Here is a 24,162-nt window from a genome sequence, read left to right as displayed (position 1 = left end):
ATACAAAAAGGTATAGATATCAGAAATATGAGCTCTACCAGGAGGCTACCCGATGACGACAAAGTTTATTCTGAAATGTACGTCCTTGCTGAGAACAATCAATCTCTGAATCACATCCAAAAAGTCGATCCGCCCGTAATAGATGTGGCGAGGAATACCAGTATAAGGCATTGCAGGCCTAGTAGCAAAAGAAAAGCACCTGTGTCTTCAGCTAAGTCGAATTTACCAAAAACTTCCAACTCACAAACATTTTTACTTAACTCTTCGTCCAAAAAGCTCGAATCCAAACAGGGAACACAGCAACGACAGCATAAAAAGAGCACAAGGAACACAAAACAGAAGCAACTTAAGAAAAGTAAACTATCGAAAGACCTCTACAAAGTTCGAAAGCAGCACTCGGACCCGATAAGTGTTTCTGAGTTCTCAGGAAGATCGAATAAATCCCTTCGCGGCGATACCGCCTCTATTTGCACCGAAATTCTTCACGAAATAGACATCGCTGAGAAGAAGTCGCTAGGGCGTCCCGGAAGCACTTTGATAGTCAGGCCATACGAACGACAGCTTTCAGACATTCAAAACAATGACGGAGAGCGCCGAAGAAGCACCATGGGAATGAACAAGATTCGTTCAGAGGAATTCATGAAAGTCGCGAATTTAGATAAAAAGGTAGAATCTCCTAGGGATTCCTATGAAGAGCCATTGAATAAGATGAAGGAATCTCTTAGGTCAAACGAGTCGATACATATGTATACCAATGAACTAGACGTCGAAGAATTGCCAGCTGATGCTCTTAATTATCCTTATTCTATGTTGACTGAAAATACCCCCAAAGTGGATCCTTTAATGCAAAAGAAGAGACAAATCCACTCGAAACCGAAGTTAAGAGTACGAAAAACGGGGCAACCTTTGGACGAGGTTGGCCCAAAGAAAAGCGAATGTTGTATTTGTCAAGCGATGCATCGGCACCAGACAACGGATGCGCCCTTCATCGTGGAGATGAAGAAGGAGCAAAGGCGGCAGGAGTTGATGGCATACCGCATCAAAATGTTGGCTGGAAATCCCAGCACAAGTGGTGGCGTGTGGTGTAAGGCACTGGACAATTACGATCAAATTATTCATCAAAAAGTTCCAGAGAGTCACATGAAATGCTTTACGAAAACATAATTTCTCCAAGAAGACTAATAGTATTAATTCTTAAAGAAATTGTGTTCCCGTGACTAGCATTTATTCTGAAAAATGTAGGAGCGATCGTTCACAGGACACGACTTTGTAAGATAATAAAATGCTTTATATAATTCATGTATCGTACAAGTCGTGTATTTGTATCATAGCTTAGAGGTCGGAGCTCTGTGGTTTCACAAAATCTCAAAAACGAAACATCTTTTGATTGTTTTTTAAATTCCAAAAATAATTTCCACTACATACAGTATAATTTTGACTAGAATGTTTGTTTATGCATTGAAAGCAGTAAATAAGGATCACAAAGGGTAGGCCATAACTCCTCCATTACTTCTCTAAATCAAAGATAGATAATAAAACATATTTCTCTCGAATAATTGGGTTGTATACATATCTGTGTGCGAATAGATACTAAATTTAACTTAAACCTATCTACAATATCATTACATTACATTTACAACGTGAGACTAGAGATATATTATAATCCTACTAAAAAAAAACCACATACTAAACTGCTGTGAGACTATAGATATATCAAAATCATACTGAAAAAACACTTACTACACACCAAGGTGGTCTACGCTCCTTATGCTGCTGTCATATGTATATGTACCACTTTACAGAATCTTAAGAATGCTATTGCTAAACCTAATCTCCATTAATTGTGCCTTTACTATATACATAATACTTTCGCCTCTCGTGTTACACGGACACCTCCCTTGAATTGGCCCGTAGCTTCGTTTGATGATCGTCGAGTCCCATTTTGGACTCCGTTGTGGCTGTCATTTGCTTCAGCGTGACCGTCTCATAATCGCTGCCACTCTCGTCGGCGAACTGGATGTCGTCCAGTGCAAGGAACTCCTGCAGATCGTTCGTCGACTTCTCGACGGCAGTCTCCTTCTCTACATACGATCCAGTCATCGACTCATTAGGATCCGAGTCCGCTTCCACTTTCTGATGCACTGCGGCAATCTCACTCGGGTGAGTCCTGACGGTGCGGATCTCGTGCTCTGGCGCCCCTCCGGTGCCCAGGGAACACGTAGAAAGGAATCGTTGCTTGGAGTGGCGTCGCTGCTTTCGGGACATGTACGGCGTGGGCTGTTTTCCACTCTTCTGGACCGGCGTCTCGCCGGGGGAAGTGGCCTTGGAGGGGCGCTCACTGTTCGGCGGCGACCGGTCCTCCGAGCTGGGTGTGTTGTCCGTCGTGTGGGATCTGCTGGACTCCGTGTTGCTGGCCGGACTCAGATAGTGGCCGTACTTCGGCATTTGGATCTCTTCATACAGTGGCTCCACCTCCTCCCGCTGTGGCTCTGGCGTCTTGTCTTCGTCGTCACGCTCGGCCACCTCCTCGAAGGGCGGTATCCACACCAAGTAGGCCGGATCCATTCCCAGATACGAGCCTGGTGCTGCGCCAGCATTGATCACGTTGTAGTCGTAGTAGTCCAGCTCGAGCTCCTCTTGATTCCCCAACGAGAACTCGGACCCGGGCCTGGCAAGCAGTTTCCTCCGGTTCTGCTTTTCCTTGGACTCCTTGGGATTGCTGGTAGTCCGGATGGTGGCAGTGCTAACCACGCTGGCCGCGGGAGAGTAGCAGCCCTGGAATGAGAATTATGTAGCTATAGCTATGATTCCTGTGAATACTAGAAATACGAGTACCAACTCACATTCGTCAGGGAGGAGCTGACACTTCGAGAGCCCAGGCGACCCATTCGCAACGACTCGGACACGGAGTGCAGTGAGCTGGCATCCTGTAGGCTCTCGTCCAGACGGGAGGAGAGCAGCTTCAGGGTGACCGCATCGTAGCGATCAGAGTACTTACTCATCCGCTTGCTGTTCATCGGCGGACTGTTGCACAGGGAGCTCATACCGGACGATATAATGGACTCCGAGTCCTTGGCGCTGTCCTTGCAGCTAGCCGGCAGCATATGGGCCTCCGGTGAGCTTTCGCCGTCCTCTACTTTGGAGGACATCGCGCATTCGCCGGACGACGGCGAGCCGACGACAATGCCTCCTTCTAGCGATCGCGCTGGCGAGGAGCGCTCATTTCGCAACGTCAGCATTGAGGCCGAGCTACCAAGCTCTGGTATGGGATCTCTGTAGGAAAGAGCATTGGATGTTACGTCTGTCGGTAACACTGTTAGACTGTTGGTTCTCCTTGAGTACTCACCCCTTCACCAGCAAACCATTTGCGTCGGAATCCTTGAACTCCGTCTCGAGGTTTAAGTTCTCGGCGTCCACGCTCTCCCGGAGTATGGAGTGGCGTAGATGGTGCTTGGGTCGCATCTTCACCAGGTAGATGACCTCGGAAAGTAGTGTCGTAGTCGATGTGGCTCGTGACGGCGGTCCGTGCAGCGAGCTGAGCGAGGCCCGAGGCGTGTGCAGGCGCGATCCTTCGTCCTGTCGCAGTGCCACCGCCAGATGATATTTCCGATACCGCACCACGTACTGCGCCCCGAGGAGGGCGCTTATCAGAATGATAATGCTGGCAAAGATCATGGCACTCAGGTGGACCAAGGTAAACCGAAGACGTGACATGGATGGTTTCTGGTGGATGGCGCGGCTCTTTCCGGAGATTCGGGTTGCCGCAATAAGGGTCGTACTGCTGTTGGCTCCCCTGGCACCGGCTATGGGATTTAACTGTTATAAAACAAATTGGAGGTGGAATTTCCGACGAAATACTTACGTAGCTGCTGCTGGACATTGGCCATAAACCCGCCGGTACAGGCGGCGGCTGCTCCGTCCTCGGTTGTGGGGAATGTATTGGATGCGTTGGCCGACTCTCCTGTTGAGAACTCCACCAACAGCTGCCCGCCGCTGGACTCTATATCCACAGGAATGTGGTTGTAGACGTGGCCGCCCTCGCCGACGGCTCCCTTGAGAGTTAGGCCGCCACCGCTCAGTTCCACCAGCAACGTGGATGAAAGCGAGGGTCCATCGCGCACCTTGATATACTGGGAGGCACAGGGCAGGCGAAGGAAGCTCAGGACAAGGGATATGGTTTCCTCGCCGTCCACCTGGAGAAATGGGAGTTTTTTTTGCTGAGTTTTATAAGACATCATAAAAGACTTGAATTGGGGTATAGAACTCATGAGCGTTCAACCTTCAACCGGAAGTTCGATTCGAGCATCCTGCCTGCCTGCGTGAACGTGCCAATTGGTGGTCTAATCAACCCAATTGTATTAAACATAATCAAGGAAAAAGTTCGTCTTGGGCAGAGTTCCACCGCCCCCTAAAACGTTGATAGTGGCGGGCTGTACGAGCCCTGTAATGGACTTGACAATACTACTGGAAGTGGGACATTTATTATGCATGAATTCTGTCGGTCCACCCCCATGTCCCGAACCGTATCTCAGTCCCACTCTAAACCCCACTACGTCTCTGTGGCATGCAACATTAAGTTACAGTGCCTTTGTCACGGCGGCCGACGGCAGCATCTGAAGCGTACGGGAATTTTATTCATGGACACATTTCTGAATGTTTGGCATTGTTCGTCTTTATGGTTATTGCCGCTGGCCTCTTGAAAGAAAGAAACTTTCAGACCATCAAGGGTGTCCAATGGTCAAGGGGGTCAAGAGGGTTCACTCAAGTTTCGGTGGGTCTTGAGGGTCAGCAAAGGACATACCTGTATTAGCCAGAAGGAGCGTCCCGGGCAGCTCTGAGTTGCTCCCGCTATGATTCGCTTGGGCTTCGAGGAGCCCAAATGCACAATGCAGCCACAGCGACAGCCGGGTCCGATCTCCTGACTGACCTCCGAGCTGTTTGATTTGCTCAGTGTGGTGCCGGAAGTCTCGTAGATGCAGTCCCAGGTATCGGCAATGCTCTTGCCACACTTCTCCGTCTCAACGGAGGCACCCTGCAAAAGAAAGGCATTTTGAATGGATATTAAACAAGTCCATTAAGTCTATAAACAAGTCTATCTAATACTATCAGTTGTAAAATAAAATAATATAAGCGCAAAATGAACATTTTTTGTGGTTTACAAAGATTTTTATTTTTTGATCAACGAAAAACGTAAAATATTAATACATATTTAATAGAAGAGATTTATTTCCAAATCGTCGTCCTCTTCTTCCATGATCTCTTCCAGGCCCGATGTACGGGTTACTCCCGTGATGCTATCAGCCGTTCCTGTACTTTTTATGGACTTTATCTCGCTCGTCTTGGCATCCTCCACAGCGACAGCGAGTGGTGCAGTTGCTGGCGGTGGGGCACTGCCCTCGCTGCTGGGCTTCTTCATGGACACATCACTACTGGAGCCCTCCGGCTCTTCCAGGGGCTCCTCCTCGACCTCGATTAGATCGTCCTCGCGAGAGGAGGACACGTACAGGGTGGTGCCAAACTCCACGTCGATGATGGAGAGCTCGTCGCCGCGGCGACGTGTTGTAACGACTTCCTTGTCCTTATTTTTCGTGAGGTAGTCGGGAAGTGTGGGGTCCACCTGCCGATCGACGACTTCGCTTCGGAATATCTCGAAGAGTGTAGCCTTGGGCTTTTGAGGCATGAAGCCCATCTTTCCAGGGACATACAGCGAGGAGGTGGCACTGCCTATGGACACCACCGACGGGGTGCGAGGCAGCTCCTCGGAGTGGGAGCTGACAATATTCATGAGCTGCGAGAGCAGATCGATTCGCGCCAGCTTGCAGAGGGCGACAGCCTCCTCCTTCACCTCTTCGATCACCTTTGGTGGGTCGACATCCGCTTCGATCAGCCGCACCGGGAACTGCTTCACACTCTTCTCGGCTATGATGGCATCCCGCACAGTCACCTTGATCTCCTGTATCATGCCCCGCAGGCGCAGTATCTCATTCTCGTGCTGATCGTGCACCACTGCAAGGTTCTTGTTCTCCAGCGACAGGATCTCCATGTGCTTGGACAGGGCGCGCAGCTTGCCCACCGCCTCCTTTTGCTTCACCTGCTCGCACTTCTCCGCCATCTGTTTGGCCTCGTACGCCTTGCGGTACCGCAGCACCTCGACATATTTGGCCTTGAGCTTCTCGTAGTTCTTGGTCAGCCCCTCGATGATCTTGATCTTGTTGACGGAGTTGCGCACCAGCTCGTTCTTGATCTGGTCCAGGGCGCTGTACTGCTCCTCGATTTCCTTGTGGTTCTCCTTCTGGTTAGTGTACTGCTGCTGCAGCTTGATCTGGGACATCACCAGCAGGTCGATCTCTTTCTGCAGGGCAATGTTCTCGCGGATCAGGCGGCGCGTGTAGCCCGCGTTGCGGATCTCGCTGGAGCGTGTAAAGTCCTCGGATACCTGCAGCAGCTTCTGCTCGACTTCCTTCTTTAGGGCATCTTTCTCGACCACCGCCCGCTGCTCCATGTTGTACAGCGCCTCCTTTTGCTCCTTTTCCTTCTCCTTGAGGTCGGCCTCCTGGTCGTCGAACTTCGCCAAGAGTATGTCGCGCTGGATGCGGAACTCGTCCAGGGAATTCAGCTTGCCATTCAACAGCTTGATCTCGGACGTGAGCTGGTCGTGCATGGCCTTGTACTTGGACTCCAAGTCGAAAATCTTCTCCTGCGCGATCCTGTTCTCCTCTTCCCGCACCTTGGTGATTTCCACCAGGCGCTCCTCCAGCTCTGTGATCGAGTTATTCCGCTCCGCCAGAGTTCGCTCCAGGTGGGCGGCCACATCCGTGCGATCGTTTTCCACATCCTTCAGCTTCTCGTTCAGCACAATGTTCGACTCGTCCAAGGTCGACAGATGCGATCGGAGACGTGCCAATTTCTGGTTGAGGTCCGTGATTGTCAGCTCGTAGAAGGTCCGATCCACAAGAGAAATTTTGTTCGGATCCTTCTTCTCCTTCTTCCCCTTCTTCTTGGGCGGCATCTTGACTTATTTCCTACTTTTTTCGATTTACTAATTTCCAAATTGTGTTCGAATTTTGGGCGAATATTCGTTTCAAATCAGCTAAGTGAATGTGAGTGACAGGACAGGACAGGCTCACAGGCAATGTGTTTCGATTGAGTAAAGTAATTCAATAAATTCCTAAACAAAAACAAAGCCCCACCGTTGTCAGGGATATGAACTTTAGGGCAAAAGCTTTCACCAAAGCTCCTCTCTCCACCATAGTTGATGAAAGCTTTAGTTTATAATAAAGCTATCGGATAAAATAAGTTTTGAATAATTATTACGAAAAAATGGCAGCTAAAAAAGGGTTTTTTAACCTTTTAACCCACATCCTGTTTGGGGCTATATTTGTGGCAGGATAAAACACAGAGTCATTACTATTCACATCTCTTTATGATCGCTAAGAACTAGTTCTGGTGAAGCTAAGAGCTCTCTCAGAGAGCGACTCGTGCCTCAAGCTAGAGATGGCACTATTAGTACGTGCCTGCCGTATTTACGAGGGTTTTTTTCCGAAGAAGTGAATCAAACATGGAAATGTATTATGGAAGAGTTCATTGCTTCTTGTCACAATAGTGTCACAATAATTGTGGAGTGCAAACTGTTTAGGTAAAAGGCTGCTGTACTCATTCAATGTACTCCCTGCATTGTCCTCTCCATTGTTCCGGGTCCTGCACAGCCAGCGACAAGGCTGTGGACCTACACCTACTGGCAGTAAGTGTGACAAACATTTAAAAACTTGGCTGTAATTGTTCTGAACAAGTTGGCAAACTGCGAACAAATGTGTCCCGGCCCCTATCGCTGGGATGTTCATGCCGGAAGTTTTCGGATAATGAAATGCATGGGCGGGGGCATTACGCGCACTGTTTCCCACAAAAGAAACAAGATGAAGTGAGCCGACGCTGCCACTGCCGCGCACTTGTCGGAAGTGCCGTAAAATCCCCATGCCCCATGCCCCATGCCCCATGCTGTCTACAGAAAGTGTCGCCCCCCCACCCACAGGCCTCCACAGATAGCAAGTGGAATCTCCCCTCCCCACCCTGCCGTACAAAAACAATGGAATAGTTGTACGGGGTGCACAGGGCATGTTATCCTGGGGGAATAGGGAAGCAGCCAAGTGGATTGCGAACTAAACTGGAATGCCCCGCAGGCAAGAGAGGAGAAGGAGGAGTACAAATGCCTAAAGTTTAGCACTTATTCTGTGCGCCCCGATACAAATTTACAGATGTAAGCATTGCATTAATCATTCCCTCAAGCATTCAATCAAACTTTGACAATCAACATCGTGGAATCGAGAGCCCTTTAAGATGCTAAGGAAATCCCAAGATATTACAGAAAACTGATAGTTATCCAAAGTTCTATATATGGCATAAGAGTAGGATATCTTATTATTACAAACCTCGCAGAACTTTGCTCCATAGCGCGGTGGTGGGGAATCACAGAATCGGTAGCGATTACGAGTCCCTCCCAAGCAGTTGGTGGAGCAAGATGTCCACTCGCTCCATGGGCCCCATCCACCAGTATCGGAATCTACGGAATGAAGATAAATATGTAAGCTAAACATACCATGAAAATGCATCGGAAACCTACCGCTGACTGGCAGAGTGGGGACGCAGTCCATCCGCACATCCGCCACGGCCCCAGAAATGGCCTGGCTGACGTACACAAAGCAGTACTCAACGTACTTCTCGGAGAAGAGTTCGCAGGAGAAGTAGAGCGAGTGCTGGCTCTTTACGACCCGCTGCTCGGCCACGTAGTGCAGCGATGTGGGCGGCTTCAGGGAAGCCACATCCGCGCGCAGCTTCGCATAGAGGCGCACCCGATCGCCCTGCTCCAGGATGCAGCCAGGATACTCGTAAAGCACCCCGATGCCCGTGTGTGGATCGCAGGGGAAGATGCTCCGGGCATACACGTTGAAAACGAACTCATCGCTCCAGTCCACGCTGAGCTGCCGGCGGGTGGTGGGCACATTCTGGGCGGCTACCATGGGCCGCAGTTGAACGGCATAGTTCCCAGCCAGGCCGAATAGCTGGCAGCCCAGCTGCAGGGTCTTGTTCTTGGGGAAACCACGCACCTGCTCGGCGAAGAGGACACTGGACCTGGAGACATTTAAGCCACAGCTTCGCTCCTTTCCGCAGTAGATCAGCTCCAGCCAGAACTCGGGCAGTCCGGGCACTTTCCCGGCGACAAGGGCTTCATCGCAATCGACTTCGGGAAAGCGCAGCGTCACCTCCACAGGGGCCTTGGGGTAGGTCCGCAGGCGCACGGGACTGACGATCATCTCGGCACTGGGCCACCGTACATCGAGGGTCTGCTGCAGCCTCTCGTCCTGTGCCGGCACCAGGGTGGTAGTCGTCAGTGTGGGCCTGGGCAGACCATCTCCATCGCTGCGGTTCCGTCGGCCCAGGTTCGAGGGTGCTTCCGATATCGTCTTTAGGTTGCTGACAACCTGCATCTCATAGAGGCCGCCCAGAAAGAAGGTCTGACAGGGAACGGTGACCTGGGTGACATTAAAGCGTGGGTCCGGAAACAGGGGTATGTTCTGGACCACCTCCTTGCGCTTCCGCTGGAGCAGTGCCTGGGTGCCATTGCTGCTGGCTCTGCTACTGCTGCTGCTGTCCTGTTCCTGGTGGCCTGACGCCAAGCCCTTTTCCGGCGAGGGTACGACCTCATCAATGATTTTGCTAATGACTAAAGTGCTCATTATGGTATTCCTGCTCGTCAAGGAGTCCCTCTCCAGCTCCTGCTCCCGCTCCTGCTGGAGCCCTCGTCCGTCGGTGCTCAAGTGGGGGGGCGTGACAGGCGGCTCTGTGTCGTTTCCATTGAACTGGATCTGCACATGCAGGTCCCCGCTGAGTGCAGTGAATGTGCTCGGGGACATCAGGCGACCCTTTCGCACCGCCAGCACGTGACCTTTTGTCGAAATCGAGACAGAGCCGGTGCACAATGCGGAGAGAAGCATGAAAAGATGAGAGATACAAATTATAAATCCCTGTAATTCATTTCTTGCCCCTGCCACATGCCTTCTGCCCCATGCTCCCTATTCAAGGAAGCCATTCATTCAGCTATTGTGTGTGCCGTCGTGGTGGTGTAAATTGAGATGAGACAGAGCCAACAACTCTCCCATTTACAGATTACGGAGGCAAAACAAAAGCAACAGGAAAAGCTCTGTTACGGAAAACCGAACATATCATACCCTGGCCCCTGTGCGTTCTATACGAAATTTAAAATCCTTTAACCCATGTCAAAGTCTCTCTAATTGAGTGACACTTGGAGACAAAGGCTATCGAGTATATCATTCTCTCTCTATCCAGCGTTAAGGCTCTACTCTCTTCTCTTGACTGTAGATTACTGACTCACTGACTTAATAATGCAAAAAACAAATGGATATACTTTTAACCAAAGCTTCGTTTGTGCTTTGGAATGGAAAAAAATAATGTATAGAAAAAGGGGCTTCAATTTGAAATTAGATTTCTATACTGTTTCTATTTATATTTCTAATTTATTCCCTATCTATATTGTGTAAATGTGTCAAAAGCACTGAGACCTTCTGTCATAATATGAGTTTCACTCACTTGTTTCGCTCAACAGGAGCAACATTATGGATGATATAATAATTTTCCACTTGACTACTGATTCGAGGCCTGATGCTATCATTCCGATTGTCTCCTTTCGCTTGCGATTCAGCGCCATCTTCTTTTTCATATTCTTTCTTCTTCCTGTTGTATTTGTTCCTTGTGCTCCCAATTTAGTCAATGGAGGTGGGTGGTCGACTACTTGGGCTGGGGCTGCTGCCGGACAGGGACAGTAGCCGGGAGCAAGTGGGGCGCTGGGCGCTGTCTGTTATCCTTCATTGGGGAACAATGAGCATCTGGTTAGCTCTTATCGCTGGAGGAAGAAGGTGCCTTGGCGTGGGCATTTTCTGAAAGAGAATTAAAGAAAGCCACACAAATCAATTGCAGGTAATGTCTATGCAAGAATAATATACATAAAAGAATGGAAATGAGTACAGAGCTCTAGGGTTAGATAAATGACTATGGGGAAGAGGAGCGGATTTCTCTATGCCCAAAGTGTCACTGCTTTGTACAATCCCCTCTCAAGGAGGCGGAAGACAAACAGCATTATATTGACCTCATTTTCAATCGATTCTCAACAGATTTGTGAATATACTTGAGTTTTCGGCGGTATTTTTATCTCACTACCGCTCACTAATTTCAAGATAACTGTCTGGACTACCAAGTAATTGGCGTATTTCAAAATATATCCGAACCTCTTTGTTAAAAATAAATTGAGAATAAAGTTCTTATAAGCATTAACTATGAATCAGAAATCCTAGAAATGATCTTTGTCTCGACCACTTTCCGATTCAGCTTAAAAAGTCACTTTCGGTTCCCAATAATACTCGTACAATGCAAACAATACAAATGACATCTCAACAGGAAAAACCTTAAAAGTAAGTGCCAACAGCAAAGGGTGTCAACGGCCCCCTTTCGGACCATAAAACATCCCCATCCCCATCCACCCCCTAAACCAAAAACCCTCCTCACATGTATGGCCTAGACCGTGTATCTACATACACACGAGAGGGTGTATACTGTACATACATATGTACATGTATGTACGTTATATGCTTTTGTATATGAAAACTCCTTTGTGCCTCAAAAGAAAACAGAAATCAAGAAAAAATACTAGAGTAGACATCCCGACTATAAGATACCCGTTCTCAAAATTATTTGATCTTAATCTTAAAGGTAAAAGGCTCTAAAAGACATATTTTTCCTGTCGCCAGCTTTTTATTATATACTCGTCAAGATCCATGATATGTACATATGTATATCTATACATATGTAGGTACATATACAGAGTATAGAGGTAGGAGTATATTTGGGGTAAAAAAATTGAGGTAAGATCTTACAACCACAATATACCCTTGTTTTCTCAAAAATATTGGGTATCAAAAACAGAATCAACCCTCATAAATTCTTAAACCAATTACAAGTCGTGCACGAAGCATTTTTATGGCGATTATTTTCACAATTCAATGCAATTTCATGAAAGTTATGGTCCAACACAAGCGAAATAAAACAAACATAAAACTAAGGAAAATTGTGATTCCAACTGCGAGGGCCTCGTCCTTGTGATTTTCACTTCAAAATATAATAATAACATGTTTAGGCAGAATTCATAAAATACCTATGTATCTTTATGTGTCGTTTGGGGGCGGGGCGCAATTGTTGTAAGTAGAAACCATAAATTGTAGATTATTGCGGAATCAGCACTCAAAGTATCTCCCTAATTGCACATTTCACCCGTGTTTGGTAAAAGGACATTTTCAATTTCAATTTGTGAAGTAATTTGAACTTTTGGGCGGCATTTTCATTTCCATTTTCCCCATTAGTTTGACTGCAGCTGACAGATGGACGCTAGCGCTAACTCTAACTCTAACGCTGTGCTGCTCGTTGAAAGAGTATTAGTTATCAATTCGTTCTGTTGACCCATCCTAGCACCATCGGTGGAGGACCGAGACCACTCGGAGTGTTTGCCTCCTCCCCATAATTAAGTAACTTTTCTACAAATACGTGTATAATATTAAACACATTCTGAAACAAGGCAAGCAGAGACACCAGCCCAAGCCCCAGTGCCAGCCACAGTCCCAGCTCCAGGTGCAGCTATTCATCACTGGCTGAAAGGAGGCATCGGCATCCCCGTAATATGATGACTGAATCAACGTACAACCGTAAACTTTATACGAGTTTGTGGGTTGATGTTCTGCAGCTAGTTCCTGTCGGTCTCACTTCGACACAGGCAAGGAATCCAGGTGCCTATATCAACCCCCACTCTCCGTGCAGCCTTCATCATTAGCGAAATCTGCCAACGTCATTGGCATGTTGTTCTCCCTGTCCCTGTCCCTGTCCATGTCTCTGCCCTTCCCTGCCGCACCCCATCCTTCCCTTCTCGTAGGAGTGTAACTTTAATTACAAACACGCACGGATCATATACCGATAGGCAGATGGCACATTGCACGCCTTTCGCGCTAATGAGTCGGACCTGCCAAGGGATCCCGCATGACACATGTGCTCGTCCGTGCGCATTGGATCGATTCTCAGAGGAGGGACATACTCCGAACATATAGCCCAACACCTGGTTGCAAATCAAACTCCGATACTTTAGTGCTGTAAACTCTGTGTTGGTTTCCTTTTGATGTCCTTTTAGAATAGGAGGAAACACTCAACACATTACCAATTAACTTTTGGCAATATTCGATTACACTTTTACACAAGCAAATTGTTATTGTATAAAGCATAACATAAGGGCTATGATAGCATCATAAGCCTCCACATCACACAACATCGCTGTAAAATGTTTGAATAAGTCCGCCCACATTCACGGACGACATATCAGTTTCCATTCAAAATCAGAAATCAGAGCACACTTTTCATTGCCAAAAACTCGCAAACTTAGCTTTGTCCCCCACTGTGCAACAGGGGAGCGTGACGTGTCGCCGCCGCCCACCATCATGATTATCGATGTCGCTGTGGGCGATCGGAGGTCAAAGCGTTGCGATGAGGGTGGTGATGGGAGGGTGAGTGGCATCGGAAAACTATTAACTGCACTGTGCGGTCCTTTGAATGGGCCATTATCCTGCTAGCCAGAGCCACCCGCCACTGACGCTAATCGCTGGCCTGGCCCGCTACACAGGCCTCCAATCGTCGCAGCGTGGAAAATCAAAGTGATTGCGGCACAGAAAATTATGGTGCATGGCTGGGCTAAAATGTGGGCCCTGTGCCTGGTGCCTGGACCTGGACTTGGACCAGGACCTGGACCTGGACCTAGGGGGCAGTACGACAGGCTCTACATGTCATTGCCCCTGCCCGACTGGTTTGCCGTCTGGCTACCAATTCCACCCTCGCCACTCGCCACTCGCCTGTCGCCTCTGCCACGAGTATCTCCGCCCCCTGCGACCCCGCCAGAGTGCTGTTATTCATTATATTTTGTGGGCAGGGAAAACTCTGCTTCGACTCCGCTGGGGGTGACTCGTCTATGAAAACACACACAACCGCACAGACGAGTTGCCGTAGCTCTACGGGCGAAACTTTAAAATGCGCAAATTCACCCACAAAGGAAAAGGGAAAAATGCAGATTTTGAATATCCACACATTTACATGCTCTGTTTACTCTTAATCAATGGACAAGGCTGAGAACGAGCTGAGTTTGCAGGGAAAGTTCGGTTTACGGAACGGAGCCAGCCCGCATGCGGTGCCCTGGTACTGGTCGTACGTCCCTTGCTCTGGCTGAGGCTCTTGCCTCAATTGGATGGGGAAGCGGGAAGGGGGGAAGGGAGCCACGAACGCTGTTTGGTCTCTCTGGCAAATGGGCTTAAAACTACAAATAATAAATCCCTCTGGGATGTAATTGCCCGACCTGGACCACAGCCATACACAAGCTTGTCCTCGTTTCGCCAAAATGATGGAAGGCACAGCAAAGCAGGCATTTACATGGGTATTAGGCCACGGCCAAAAGAATCCACTGAAGGATACAACCTTTACAAGTACATAGTACAAATTAAAATAGTCGAAAGCTGGCATTCATAGTTTGCAGAATTATCCATAATATCCATATCCAATCCTATGTGGATATATAATTTATATAGATAAAGACACAGTGTTTAAAAAACTAAAATTTAATTTGGGACAGAATTTCTGCAGCCTGGTTCCTCTTTGTGGCTCTGTAGACCTCCAGTTTCTCTGCAGTTGTATCAGCTACGAGGTTTAACTACTTGGCAACCGCTGACCCAAGCCGTCAGGGCAAAAATAAATGCAGCTCAAAGAGTAGTAAGAGCAAGAATGTGGCAAGAAGCACAGTGCCGTTGCACAGTTGTCGTTGCACTTGACACCGAAACCACAAAGGCTTTAACTACAATGATTGTAGGGCCGCACCACCCTTTTTTGTCACAGCAACGAAAGCCCAGAAAGAAGGCGTCAAGTATTTAAATACCCTTTTCTCACAAAAGATGTATCCTACCCCTAGCCTATTCCCCCGTTCTTGGGAGCTCTCACTTACTGCAGGAAGTTTGGTCTTTCAAAAACCACATTCTGAGCAAGATATCATTAAAATGTTGGGAGTTTTTCGATTCGATGTCGTCAGAGCAACGGAAAGCAGAGGAATGAATAGTTTTTTGTAAGAAGTTTTTTATGCAGATTCGAACGTGGCTTTACCATCAATAGATTCTGAATACCTTTACATCGTTCAACCGGAAAAAGGGCGAATCAAAGTTAAAAACACACGATGGTGGTGGTAGAAATATTCCCAACACTTGCAGGGACGTCTAATCCACTGGGAAGGGGAGGGAGCTCCTGAAAAGTAAAGTGAGTACGAGTATGTGGGTTCGCTTATGAAATTGCAAAGCAATTTTAACTCCAGACTGCATCTCCGTTGGTGGCATTTTCCACAAGACTAACCGCAACACAGGCACTCGCGTGCCCCATGCAATTGACATTGACGGCGGGTGTGGGGTTCCTCAACTCCTGCTGCTGCTGCTGCTCCTGCTCCTGCCGTGGCTCGTAACTCTTTCATCAGAACTAAGGGCACCTCATCATGCGAAAACTGCTCGCATGGAGCCTCAACAGTAAATAAAAACACGAGTATATTAGAATGGAGGTGAAAAGCTTTTCCACCGCAGACGGCCCTCAGGACGAATGGAACACAGAGGCAGGGTCTGCCATGCCTCTGCCTCTGACTGAATCCAGGTAGAGCCCTGCCATATGGAAATGGAATGCATTACACGGACAAAGCTACTCAAGCGGGCGCCCTGGGGCAACGACTGGATTGCATGCAGGTGGACATTAAAGAGAGTCGACACCGACCCCACCACGACTCGTCCTATGCGGCAGGCAGCAAGTGCTACTTAATAATTGAAGACCCAGGCGTTCGCACCGTCGTAAACTTGTCGAGAGTCCTGCCCTGGCCTGGCCTGGCCTGGCCTGGTCTGGTCTGGTCTGACTCTCCCAACGTCACTTTAATAAACGTCTGCGACGTCTGCCCAGGAAACTTAGCGACTAGACCACAATCTAAGACAGCCCTCCAGAAGCGGCTCCGAATGCAGACTAGACCCGACCCCGTCGGAGCTTAAGTGTGGGTGTGTTCGTTCCGATTCTGCCATGGCATCCGCCTCTATGCTGCCTCTAAACTAAATGTGCACTTAAATCAGTCAGCCACATTGTCGGGGTCCGCCTCCTGTCGCCCGCACTGCGCGGTCCTCGCCCCCAGGACGCCCTCGAGCGAGTGTCTTGTGGCTGTCGTCTTTGTATCGTGCTGCTCCAAAGTTGCAAAGAGACAAACAGAGGCACACAACTCAAGGCAGAGCGCGTGCAATTGTCGCTGTTTTTTCGGGAGCGTCTCACAATGCTTTCCAAACGAAGTCGTATCAATGACGCCCAATATCCAATTAGAGGGTTTATGAGACGAGTACAAAAAGGGATTCCTATACTCGAAACACAAGGAAGACTTACAAATGGCACCCTGAAATTTGTTGTAGTTTTTCAATCAATTCTCATTACATTGCCAGTAATGAGATCTATTCGTAGAATATTAATATACTCGTGCTATGTGTTTGAAGGCGTTTCAAAGAATCAGAATTATGCGTTTCTATTCTTTGGGCTGTTCTGATTGAAACACTGTCACAAAAAGAGCTTACTCCGAAGAAAAAATGGCAAGCCAAGTCACTATTCCATGACCTCTTAATCGACTGCACTTACAGCTTCCTCTCATTACGGTTGATTTATTCATAATTTACCATCTGGCGTGGGTGATTCAATTGACTCAACTAATCCAATCAAATTACGAGTCTTCACGTGCCGGATACCCCCTCATAAAAGCTGTGTGGAATGCCAAACTTGGCGTTCCATGAAAATGAATTACAGTCAATTTAGTTTTGGCCTAAATAGATAATTCCATATCCATGCCATATTCCGCACCCACACATCAGAAAGGATGCGATAACAAATCTGTAAATCAGCAGAAAAAAAAGGCAAGGAAAATACAAATTGCGTATACGAATATTAGGGTCACCGAAATAAAAACTCCCCGAGTTGCTTTCCGATTGAAGAAATCCCAGACAGTAGCCAGCGGCGCTCGGAGATAGAAGTTGGTGCTGGCGCTGGCACAGTCTCTGGGTCTGGGTCTGGGTTCTTCTTCCCTTATCGGCCGGGACACAATATTCATATTTGCATAACGCTCGCATAGAGTCCTGTATTGAAGCGATACTCCCTTGCAAGCACTGGGTCTGGTCTGGAACATCTCCCTTTTCCTTTTCCCTTTCACTGACTCCGCTGCGCAAATGCCACAAGTCGCCTCCCCGTTCATTCGTATCCCTATACATGATGTCGTTGACGCGGGAACAGCTGGAGCTTGATTTGTCAGTTTTTATGGCAGACAGCCTTTGAGGCGCCAGTGCCGCCAAGCGAAAGGAATCCATTAATCGACGGCAGCGCCATCCCAGACAGTGCGCCCAAAGGAGTTTATCCCGAAAATATAATGAGTCGGCACAAATACTTGGGTAATTTTTTTCTGGATTGCCGCTCGAATGTCTGGGAATTTCGATTTTCTACTGACAATAAGTCCAGCTATTCGCTTTGATTGATTTCTGCTTTTGCGGACATGTTGCGTGACCAAAATGCAGGATTTCATAGACCAAATGTTGAGTAAATAATAATAATTACTGATTTTATGTACATTAATGGCACAACATAAAAACACAGTTGTTTGCCTCTAACACAAGCGCTTCGACCATCCCATCCGTTTACGAATCTAGCCACTAAAGAGTCAGAGTATCCATTCACGAATCTACCCACTAAACATCCACGAATCTCCATCCACCCATTAAACATTTCGGGGATTTTTGAAATTAATACCCGATAACGGCTTCAGCAGTTTTGAATAATGCTGCGAGATTGAAATCGTAAGCGGCAATATTTTCGTCTTTTCGTTCGCTTCATTTGCTGTTGATTTTGTGGTTGGCTATCAGGGACCGCGAGCGGGACCGGACCAGGGCTTCTCGGGATGATTAATGGAATGCGTTTTCGCCATTTCCCACCCAATCCTCCCCCAGGGCGTCCATTACGATAATGAGCCTGGGCTGAAACCGACTCCGTTTAGAATAAAAGCCACAACTGGAGTAATCGGAGTGTTTTTGGGAATGCACAGCGAATATCTTGGGATATAATATTGGAGTATCTTTTAGTCCTTTGCATATTTAGCGTGGATATGATGAAAGTAATCTAATCAAAGAAAGGACAGATTACATCGAAACATTTCGAAAGATTCCCCGTTTAAAATGTGGCACGTGGAAAAGTAATCAGACAGCAGCAGGTCATTACTTTATAAGCGCAGTGGAATGCCATGCCTTGCCATGCCCCAGAGGCCGTCCATTGGACCAGAATCCCAGTTGCCAGTTGCCAGCTGCCAGCTGCTAGCTGCGGCGGTGGTCGGCCATAATTGTACCAAGCGGCCGGCAATGGATCTAATTTGAATAAAAATGGTTCTCATTACGTGCAGCATCACGCGCCTCGGAGCTGGAGCTGTGGACAGATATATCAGATGTAGTCGAAAGTGTGGCGCCTCAGCCTCCACACACACACCTCATACACAGCTCCCTCCATGGAATCCAATCTTCCTGTTCCCCAGGTTCGTAGGCAAAATTGTTTATGAGAAAATTGTTTTGGGGAGTAGGCGGCAGCGAGGGAGAGGCTTATGACACGCAATAGAGAACCTCTCCATCCACATCCAGGAAGCGGAAGTGTAATAAGTGGGGGCAAAGCATGGGCATCCCCAGGAGTTGCGTGGCTGCCGTGGAGAATTGCCGGAGTGGGTAAGTGGTGGAGCACCACGTTGACTTCGATTTATGTTTGCCACGAGCCAACAGCCACCGAAAGTAAATTAAATTTGCATTTTTTTATTAGGAAGTATTTTGCTGAATCGTACAGTCGGTGGGTGGGAGACATGGACATGGGCTCCATGTTTGTTGAACGCCCCAAAGGTGACAGACTCCCTTCCACCGAGTTGACATCAACTCAAGGAGGGAACAGAGACTGAGTGCCTCTCCGTCTAATTGTGCCTGTTCCTGTTCGTGTTCGTGTTTCTGTTCCTTTGCCTTGATTATTTTCATTATTTGGAGGTGCAAGCATTTACATTCACATTCACACGAGCATAGATTTGTGTGTGTTGTTTTGTTGGCAGAAATACGGAAATACTTGTACATAAGTATGCCCCACACCACACTCTGCCACTCGTTCACTCGTATAATCGCTTACCGCCGGATTACATTGTCGCATAAATTGCAAAATGAAACCCTGAATCCGGCTTCAGTTTAATTACGCACATTTTTCCGTACACTGAAATGAAAAACAAAGAAGATTATGGGATAAACGCTACTCGGGTATCCTTTATTCAAGCAGCAATCCAATTTGAAATTAAAAGTCATGATACTGCAAAAGAAAAGTTTACTTTTTCTGACTTTTTCTGGCTGTAGTCATTAAACAAACACGATAAAATTTTGTGAGTCGTTGGATAACAGCCGAAAAGGACTGTTTCCAAATTATTTATCCATGTTGTGGCCTCATTTTTACTACCCAGTGACCCCTGCTTTGCCATGAAATGAATTGCAGAATTCTTCCACATACATACTTATGTCATACATATCAAAGCCATCTGTCTTAATCAACTATATAACTGATAAAAAACAAATCACTTATCATAGAATGCCTGCCAGAGGAACCATCGATCTTCCGTCGCGTCTTTCATTTGTCTTTGATTACCTTTGGCGCATATGATTAATGTCGTTGGAATACCAATCAAAGAATTATTAATAAATAATTCCATCAACACTCTAGTATGATGTGTTTCCGCAGGCTTGATAAATGTGTGTACACTTTACTAGGCGTAAAGTACAAGGAAGACTTGAAATAGTGCAGCTGTTGAACAATATCGAGTTACAATATAATCAACTAAATGTTCCCTTTATCCGAAACTTAAACAAAAATAAAACAAGATGCGTGTGGGGGTGCGGTGCACACACAGATACAATATTATCCACAATTGCATTACTCGAAAGCCAAACTGAAAACATTTCCGACTGGCAAATGGAGCAGTCGCACTGCACAAATGTTGCTCGAGGTGACATATGAAAAAGACTTCAAAGGCAAAAGTTTAAAGGAGTAAGAAACCATACCATTCCGACTATAAGATACCCCATAATCGGTAAACAAAGTCCACAAGATATTGAAGACTTTGTTGCTTAGGTTCTAAAGCCACCGATACCGATACCGATACTGATCCTGTTCTATACATATGTGTATTCTCAAAAATACCATATACCCTCTTTACTCCACGCATACTGGGTATAATTACAATTAAACAGAAGGAGTGACGTGACGGCGAAGCCGTGCAGTGCGTCTGGCATGCCATTCCGCGCGGTCATCGGATATCCTTCACTCTGCATTCAGTGCAGAAAATGAACAGCAATTCCCTTGCGAAATGCAAACAACTTACCAAAGTGAAGCCCTACGGAACTAAGTAAATTGTTGGCTTAACAAATTGCTAATCCCCATCGGAGGGAAGTGGAATGGACAGGAGATTGGGGCATGCCTCCATTTGAATGGTTCGTAAGGTCTCTTTTAAAGTAGTGAAAGTCGAGATCCCAACTGAAACGCTCTCAACAAGGTAACATACCTACATAGAACGAGGGGGAACGTTGTGAGTTGCTGCGGACACCGCAACTCTACGGTTATACCCGATACTAAGTCAGTATGGCTCTCCTCCGGCAGACGCCGCTAATATTGAACGACACGACAAAGAGTGCGTGCGAGAGAGACAGAAAATCAGTCTGAGCGTGACGTCGGGCGCTGCGTAGCCAGTGCAAATTGATTTGTTCCTTTTGGCTATAAAAATGATCTGATCTGATCCAGATTCAGCAATCTGATAGATATGGTCATTATCTATGATTCTGCGTTTTTAGTTTTCACGAATATGCAATATTGTGGAAGCAACAGATTTTCGTCCTTTGTAGGGGCGGAAGGGGGTGGGGTGAAATTTTGAGATATACGTTTTATAGTGAGATCTAACAGGAGTGCGGATACCAAATTTGGTTACTCTAGCCTTATCGTCCTTTGCGGGGGCGGAAGGGGGTGTGGCGAAATTTTGACACAAAATGGTCAAGGTCCGATATCACAGGAGTGTGGATACCAAATTTGGTTGCTCTGGCTCTTATAGGTTCTGAGATCCTTGAACTCATATCTTGCAATTGGCAAAGCCGACCATGAAACCTGTGTGTTAGAGAGAGACAGTGCGAGAAAGAATGAAATTGTTTTCTTGATTCTGGCTATAATAATTATACGATCTGGTTCAGATTTTACACTCTAGAAAATATAGTCATCCTCTACGATTCTGCGTTTTTGGTTTTATCGTATCTTTAAAAATGTGGATGCCACAGATTTTCGTCCTTTGTGGGGGCGGAAGTGGGCGGGGCGAAGTTTTGAAATATTTTTGTAGCAGTGACATATCACAGAAGTCTGGATCCAAAACATCGTTGCTCTAGATCTTATAGTCTTTGAGCACTAGGCGCTGAAGGGGACGGACGGACGGACGGACGGACGGACGGACAGACGGACAGACAGACAGGGCTCAATCGACTCGGCTATTGATGCTGATCAAAAATATATATACTTTATGGGGTCGGAAACGATTCCTTCTGGACGTTACACACATCCACTTTTACCACAAATCTAATATACCCCAATACTCATTTTGAGTATCGGGTATAAAAATCCTTAATCACTAAGCGTTTTATTTTTAAGGCGCAGTGTGAAAATATTGCAATTTAATTGTGTGGCACTTGAGCACACTTGAAGGCCTGCATTTCTTTCAACTCCTCGGACGACGCTTGTGCTGTTGGTAGTTCTCCGAAAGGTCATTTCACTTGGCTTTTAAGAAAATTAGTTTAAAATTAATTAAAAGATTTTCCCCATAACAGCTCTGTGGCTTTCAGAATACTCCTACGTGTAGAGAAGCGAGAGCCACAACTCGGGGAGGACGGAATAATGGCAAAACTTGGGATAATCATCCCGACCACACCACCAGCACCCTGGTCCTTGGCAGGCGGTTCGCTTGGGTGGACGTACACCAGGAATTCTGCTCACTTTTTAATAGTTCGCAAACCGCGGAAAAGCTATGTGAAGCTTAAACACTGTTTCAAATACTTTTCCGGGCGCAGAGTGTGTGTGTTTGCTCCCCCATGGGTGGAAGCCCAAGTCCTTTACAACTCAAAAATACTTCAAAAGTCCTTGTCTGCGAGTAAACTCCAATTATCCGCCGTTTCCGAGTTGACTTTCTTTAATTTTCCAGACAAGTATCCGCTAAAGAGAAGTTAATCGCTCGTTTATTAAAAAGTCAAGTCGCTTTGCCAGAATATTCCATGGAACGGGCTGTAAAATATGTAATGACAGGGATACTTCGTACAGCTCTGTAGCATGATATTCTTACATTTTATGTATGTAAACTGTCATAATTTAATGTTTCATATTGCCCAAAAAACATATTTAATTGTCACAGAGAACAATACGCTCGTAGCAGTCAACAGATGCTGTGGAAATAAATTAAATCTGACGGATTTTCATTGTCAGTTTTTCCGTTGCCTGACTATCATCTGGCTTTCAATCGAACGCTTTTGTACTTGACAACGTTGCAGACAGACACTCCAACAAAAGGAAAAGCTGTCAAAGCAATTGCAATTTCTATGGTTCCTAGGGTGCTGTGGTATACCCTGTAAGTCCTTTTCAATATGACAACAACATGCATGCTATTATTTCGTAAGATGATTGAAGTGATTTACAAAACTTTTGAAAAGGAGATCTTTAATCTTTGGGAAATATGTTCAAAGGAATTCTGTCGATCCACAGATATCGGAATTCATTTACAGATTTACTTACATGTATCAAAAACGATGATGAATCAATGCTAAAAGTTTTCAGACAAGCATTATAGCCTAGCAAGATGGTCTTTTAGAACACGTTGCTTGTGGTCCTGCTGCAGTGGCAGTGGCGTTCCTTTCTGAATCTAGCTTTACTTCGAATTGATTATCCCATACCTGTCCCCGCCACAGGGAAAAAAACACCCCATGTTGCATGCAGTTTTGGAAACACCACCAAAAAGAGAACAGGAATACGAGCAGAGCGGCCAGACAGCGAGCCTTACTTATGCGATTCCAATTGCCAGAACGGTTTTAACGAATGCAGTGCCTTAAATTTCAATGAGATCACCCAATTCGAATGGATTAGTTCAACGAGTGGTGCCCCGACGGCTTCACTTTTGCCACATATGGGGATCCGAATAGCTTATTTCTGCAACACACTTCACAATAGTTATCCAGATATCCAAGTGAATCCAGATACCCCACACACACGGATGTCACTGCTATTCAGAAGACCATTGTGCACTTTGAACCATTTGCCATCGCTCGGAAAATTCAATTTTGACAATTCTCAAGTGACACTTCGATGGCGCACTAAACAAAAAACAGAGTTGCGCTCTTGACAGCCTAGAGCTCGATGGAATGGATGAATCAAAACCCAACTACTACGACGATGTATGATACGATTGAATCCGATGATAGCGCGGCTACAGGCGAGTGGACTTTCACCTACGAACAGGGTCCAGAGCAAACTGGCGGGCACGCGACCTAAAGCCATCAGCCAAGGCGAAATAAAGCCACGAGCGCACGGACGAGCACGAGACACCACACGAGACTTCAGGCTGTCCTCACTTCCTGCTCGGGGAAAGCGAGAAGCGCACGTCAGCGCTGGTGTGAGGGGGTGCGCAGAGAGAGGACGAGAGCGAGCGCACGGGGTGGTTCAAACAACCACCCAGGGGGTGGCTCGGGTGGTTGTGCACGATATGTCGTGTGTTGTGACGCCGTCTGTTACGAGTTGTACAAGTGGCATCCATCGCAGGCCGCCGACAGGGGTGGAAAAGCGGGCGGCCAGACATTTTCCCCTACGTAGTACTAGAAACGGACAAATCAACTAGAATTAACTAATCGTAGCATGTAAATCTCTATGTGGGCCCTTGCCACTACTGAATATTGG

At 46.9% G+C, this 24,162-nt stretch overlaps 2 protein-coding genes across 2 annotated transcripts; both read right to left on the bottom strand.

The window, feature by feature from the left end:
- Positions 1-1,295: 1,295 nt before the first annotated feature.
- On the bottom strand, positions 1,296-23,726 carry LOC108151577. The gene is made up of 9 exons (XM_017280253.2): positions 23,008-23,726; positions 10,603-10,949; positions 8,618-9,940; positions 8,427-8,557; positions 4,802-5,032; positions 3,863-4,193; positions 3,347-3,803; positions 2,844-3,273; positions 1,296-2,775 (listed from the first exon to the last, which is right to left on the bottom strand). Exons 2-9 carry the CDS (start codon positions 10,730-10,732, stop codon positions 1,882-1,884), a joined length of 3,927 nt encoding a protein of 1,308 aa, XP_017135742.1. The 5' UTR covers positions 10,733-10,949; positions 23,008-23,726; the 3' UTR covers positions 1,296-1,881.
- On the bottom strand, positions 5,155-7,107 carry LOC108151578 (cilia- and flagella-associated protein 157). The gene has a single exon (XM_017280254.2). The coding sequence runs from the start codon at positions 7,007-7,009 to the stop codon at positions 5,210-5,212; it is 1,800 nt and encodes a 599-aa protein (XP_017135743.1). The 5' UTR covers positions 7,010-7,107; the 3' UTR covers positions 5,155-5,209.
- Positions 23,727-24,162: the final 436 nt, after the last annotated feature.

This window comes from Drosophila miranda, chromosome XR (assembly GCF_003369915.1).
Source record: "Drosophila miranda strain MSH22 chromosome XR, D.miranda_PacBio2.1, whole genome shotgun sequence".
Lineage (NCBI taxonomy): Eukaryota > Metazoa > Arthropoda > Insecta > Diptera > Drosophilidae > Drosophila > Drosophila miranda.
This window is presented reverse-complemented; position numbering and strand designations above follow the sequence as displayed.

Excerpts from the sequence above, each read along its gene's own strand:
- LOC108151577 (XM_017280253.2), bottom strand. The coding sequence starts at position 10,732 with ATGAAAAAGAAGATGGCGCTGAATCGCAAGCGAAAGGAGACAATCGGA. Across the intron at positions 8,558-8,617 it reads CCCCACTCTGCCAGTCAGCG|ATTCCGATACTGGTGGATGG; the intron begins GTAGGTTTCCGA and ends TTCATTCCGTAG. Across the intron at positions 4,194-4,801 it reads GCTCCTTCTGGCTAATACAG|GTGGACGGCGAGGAAACCAT; the intron begins GTATGTCCTTTG and ends CCATTTCTCCAG.
- LOC108151578 (XM_017280254.2), bottom strand. The coding sequence starts at position 7,009 with ATGCCGCCCAAGAAGAAGGGGAAGAAGGAGAAGAAGGATCCGAACAAA.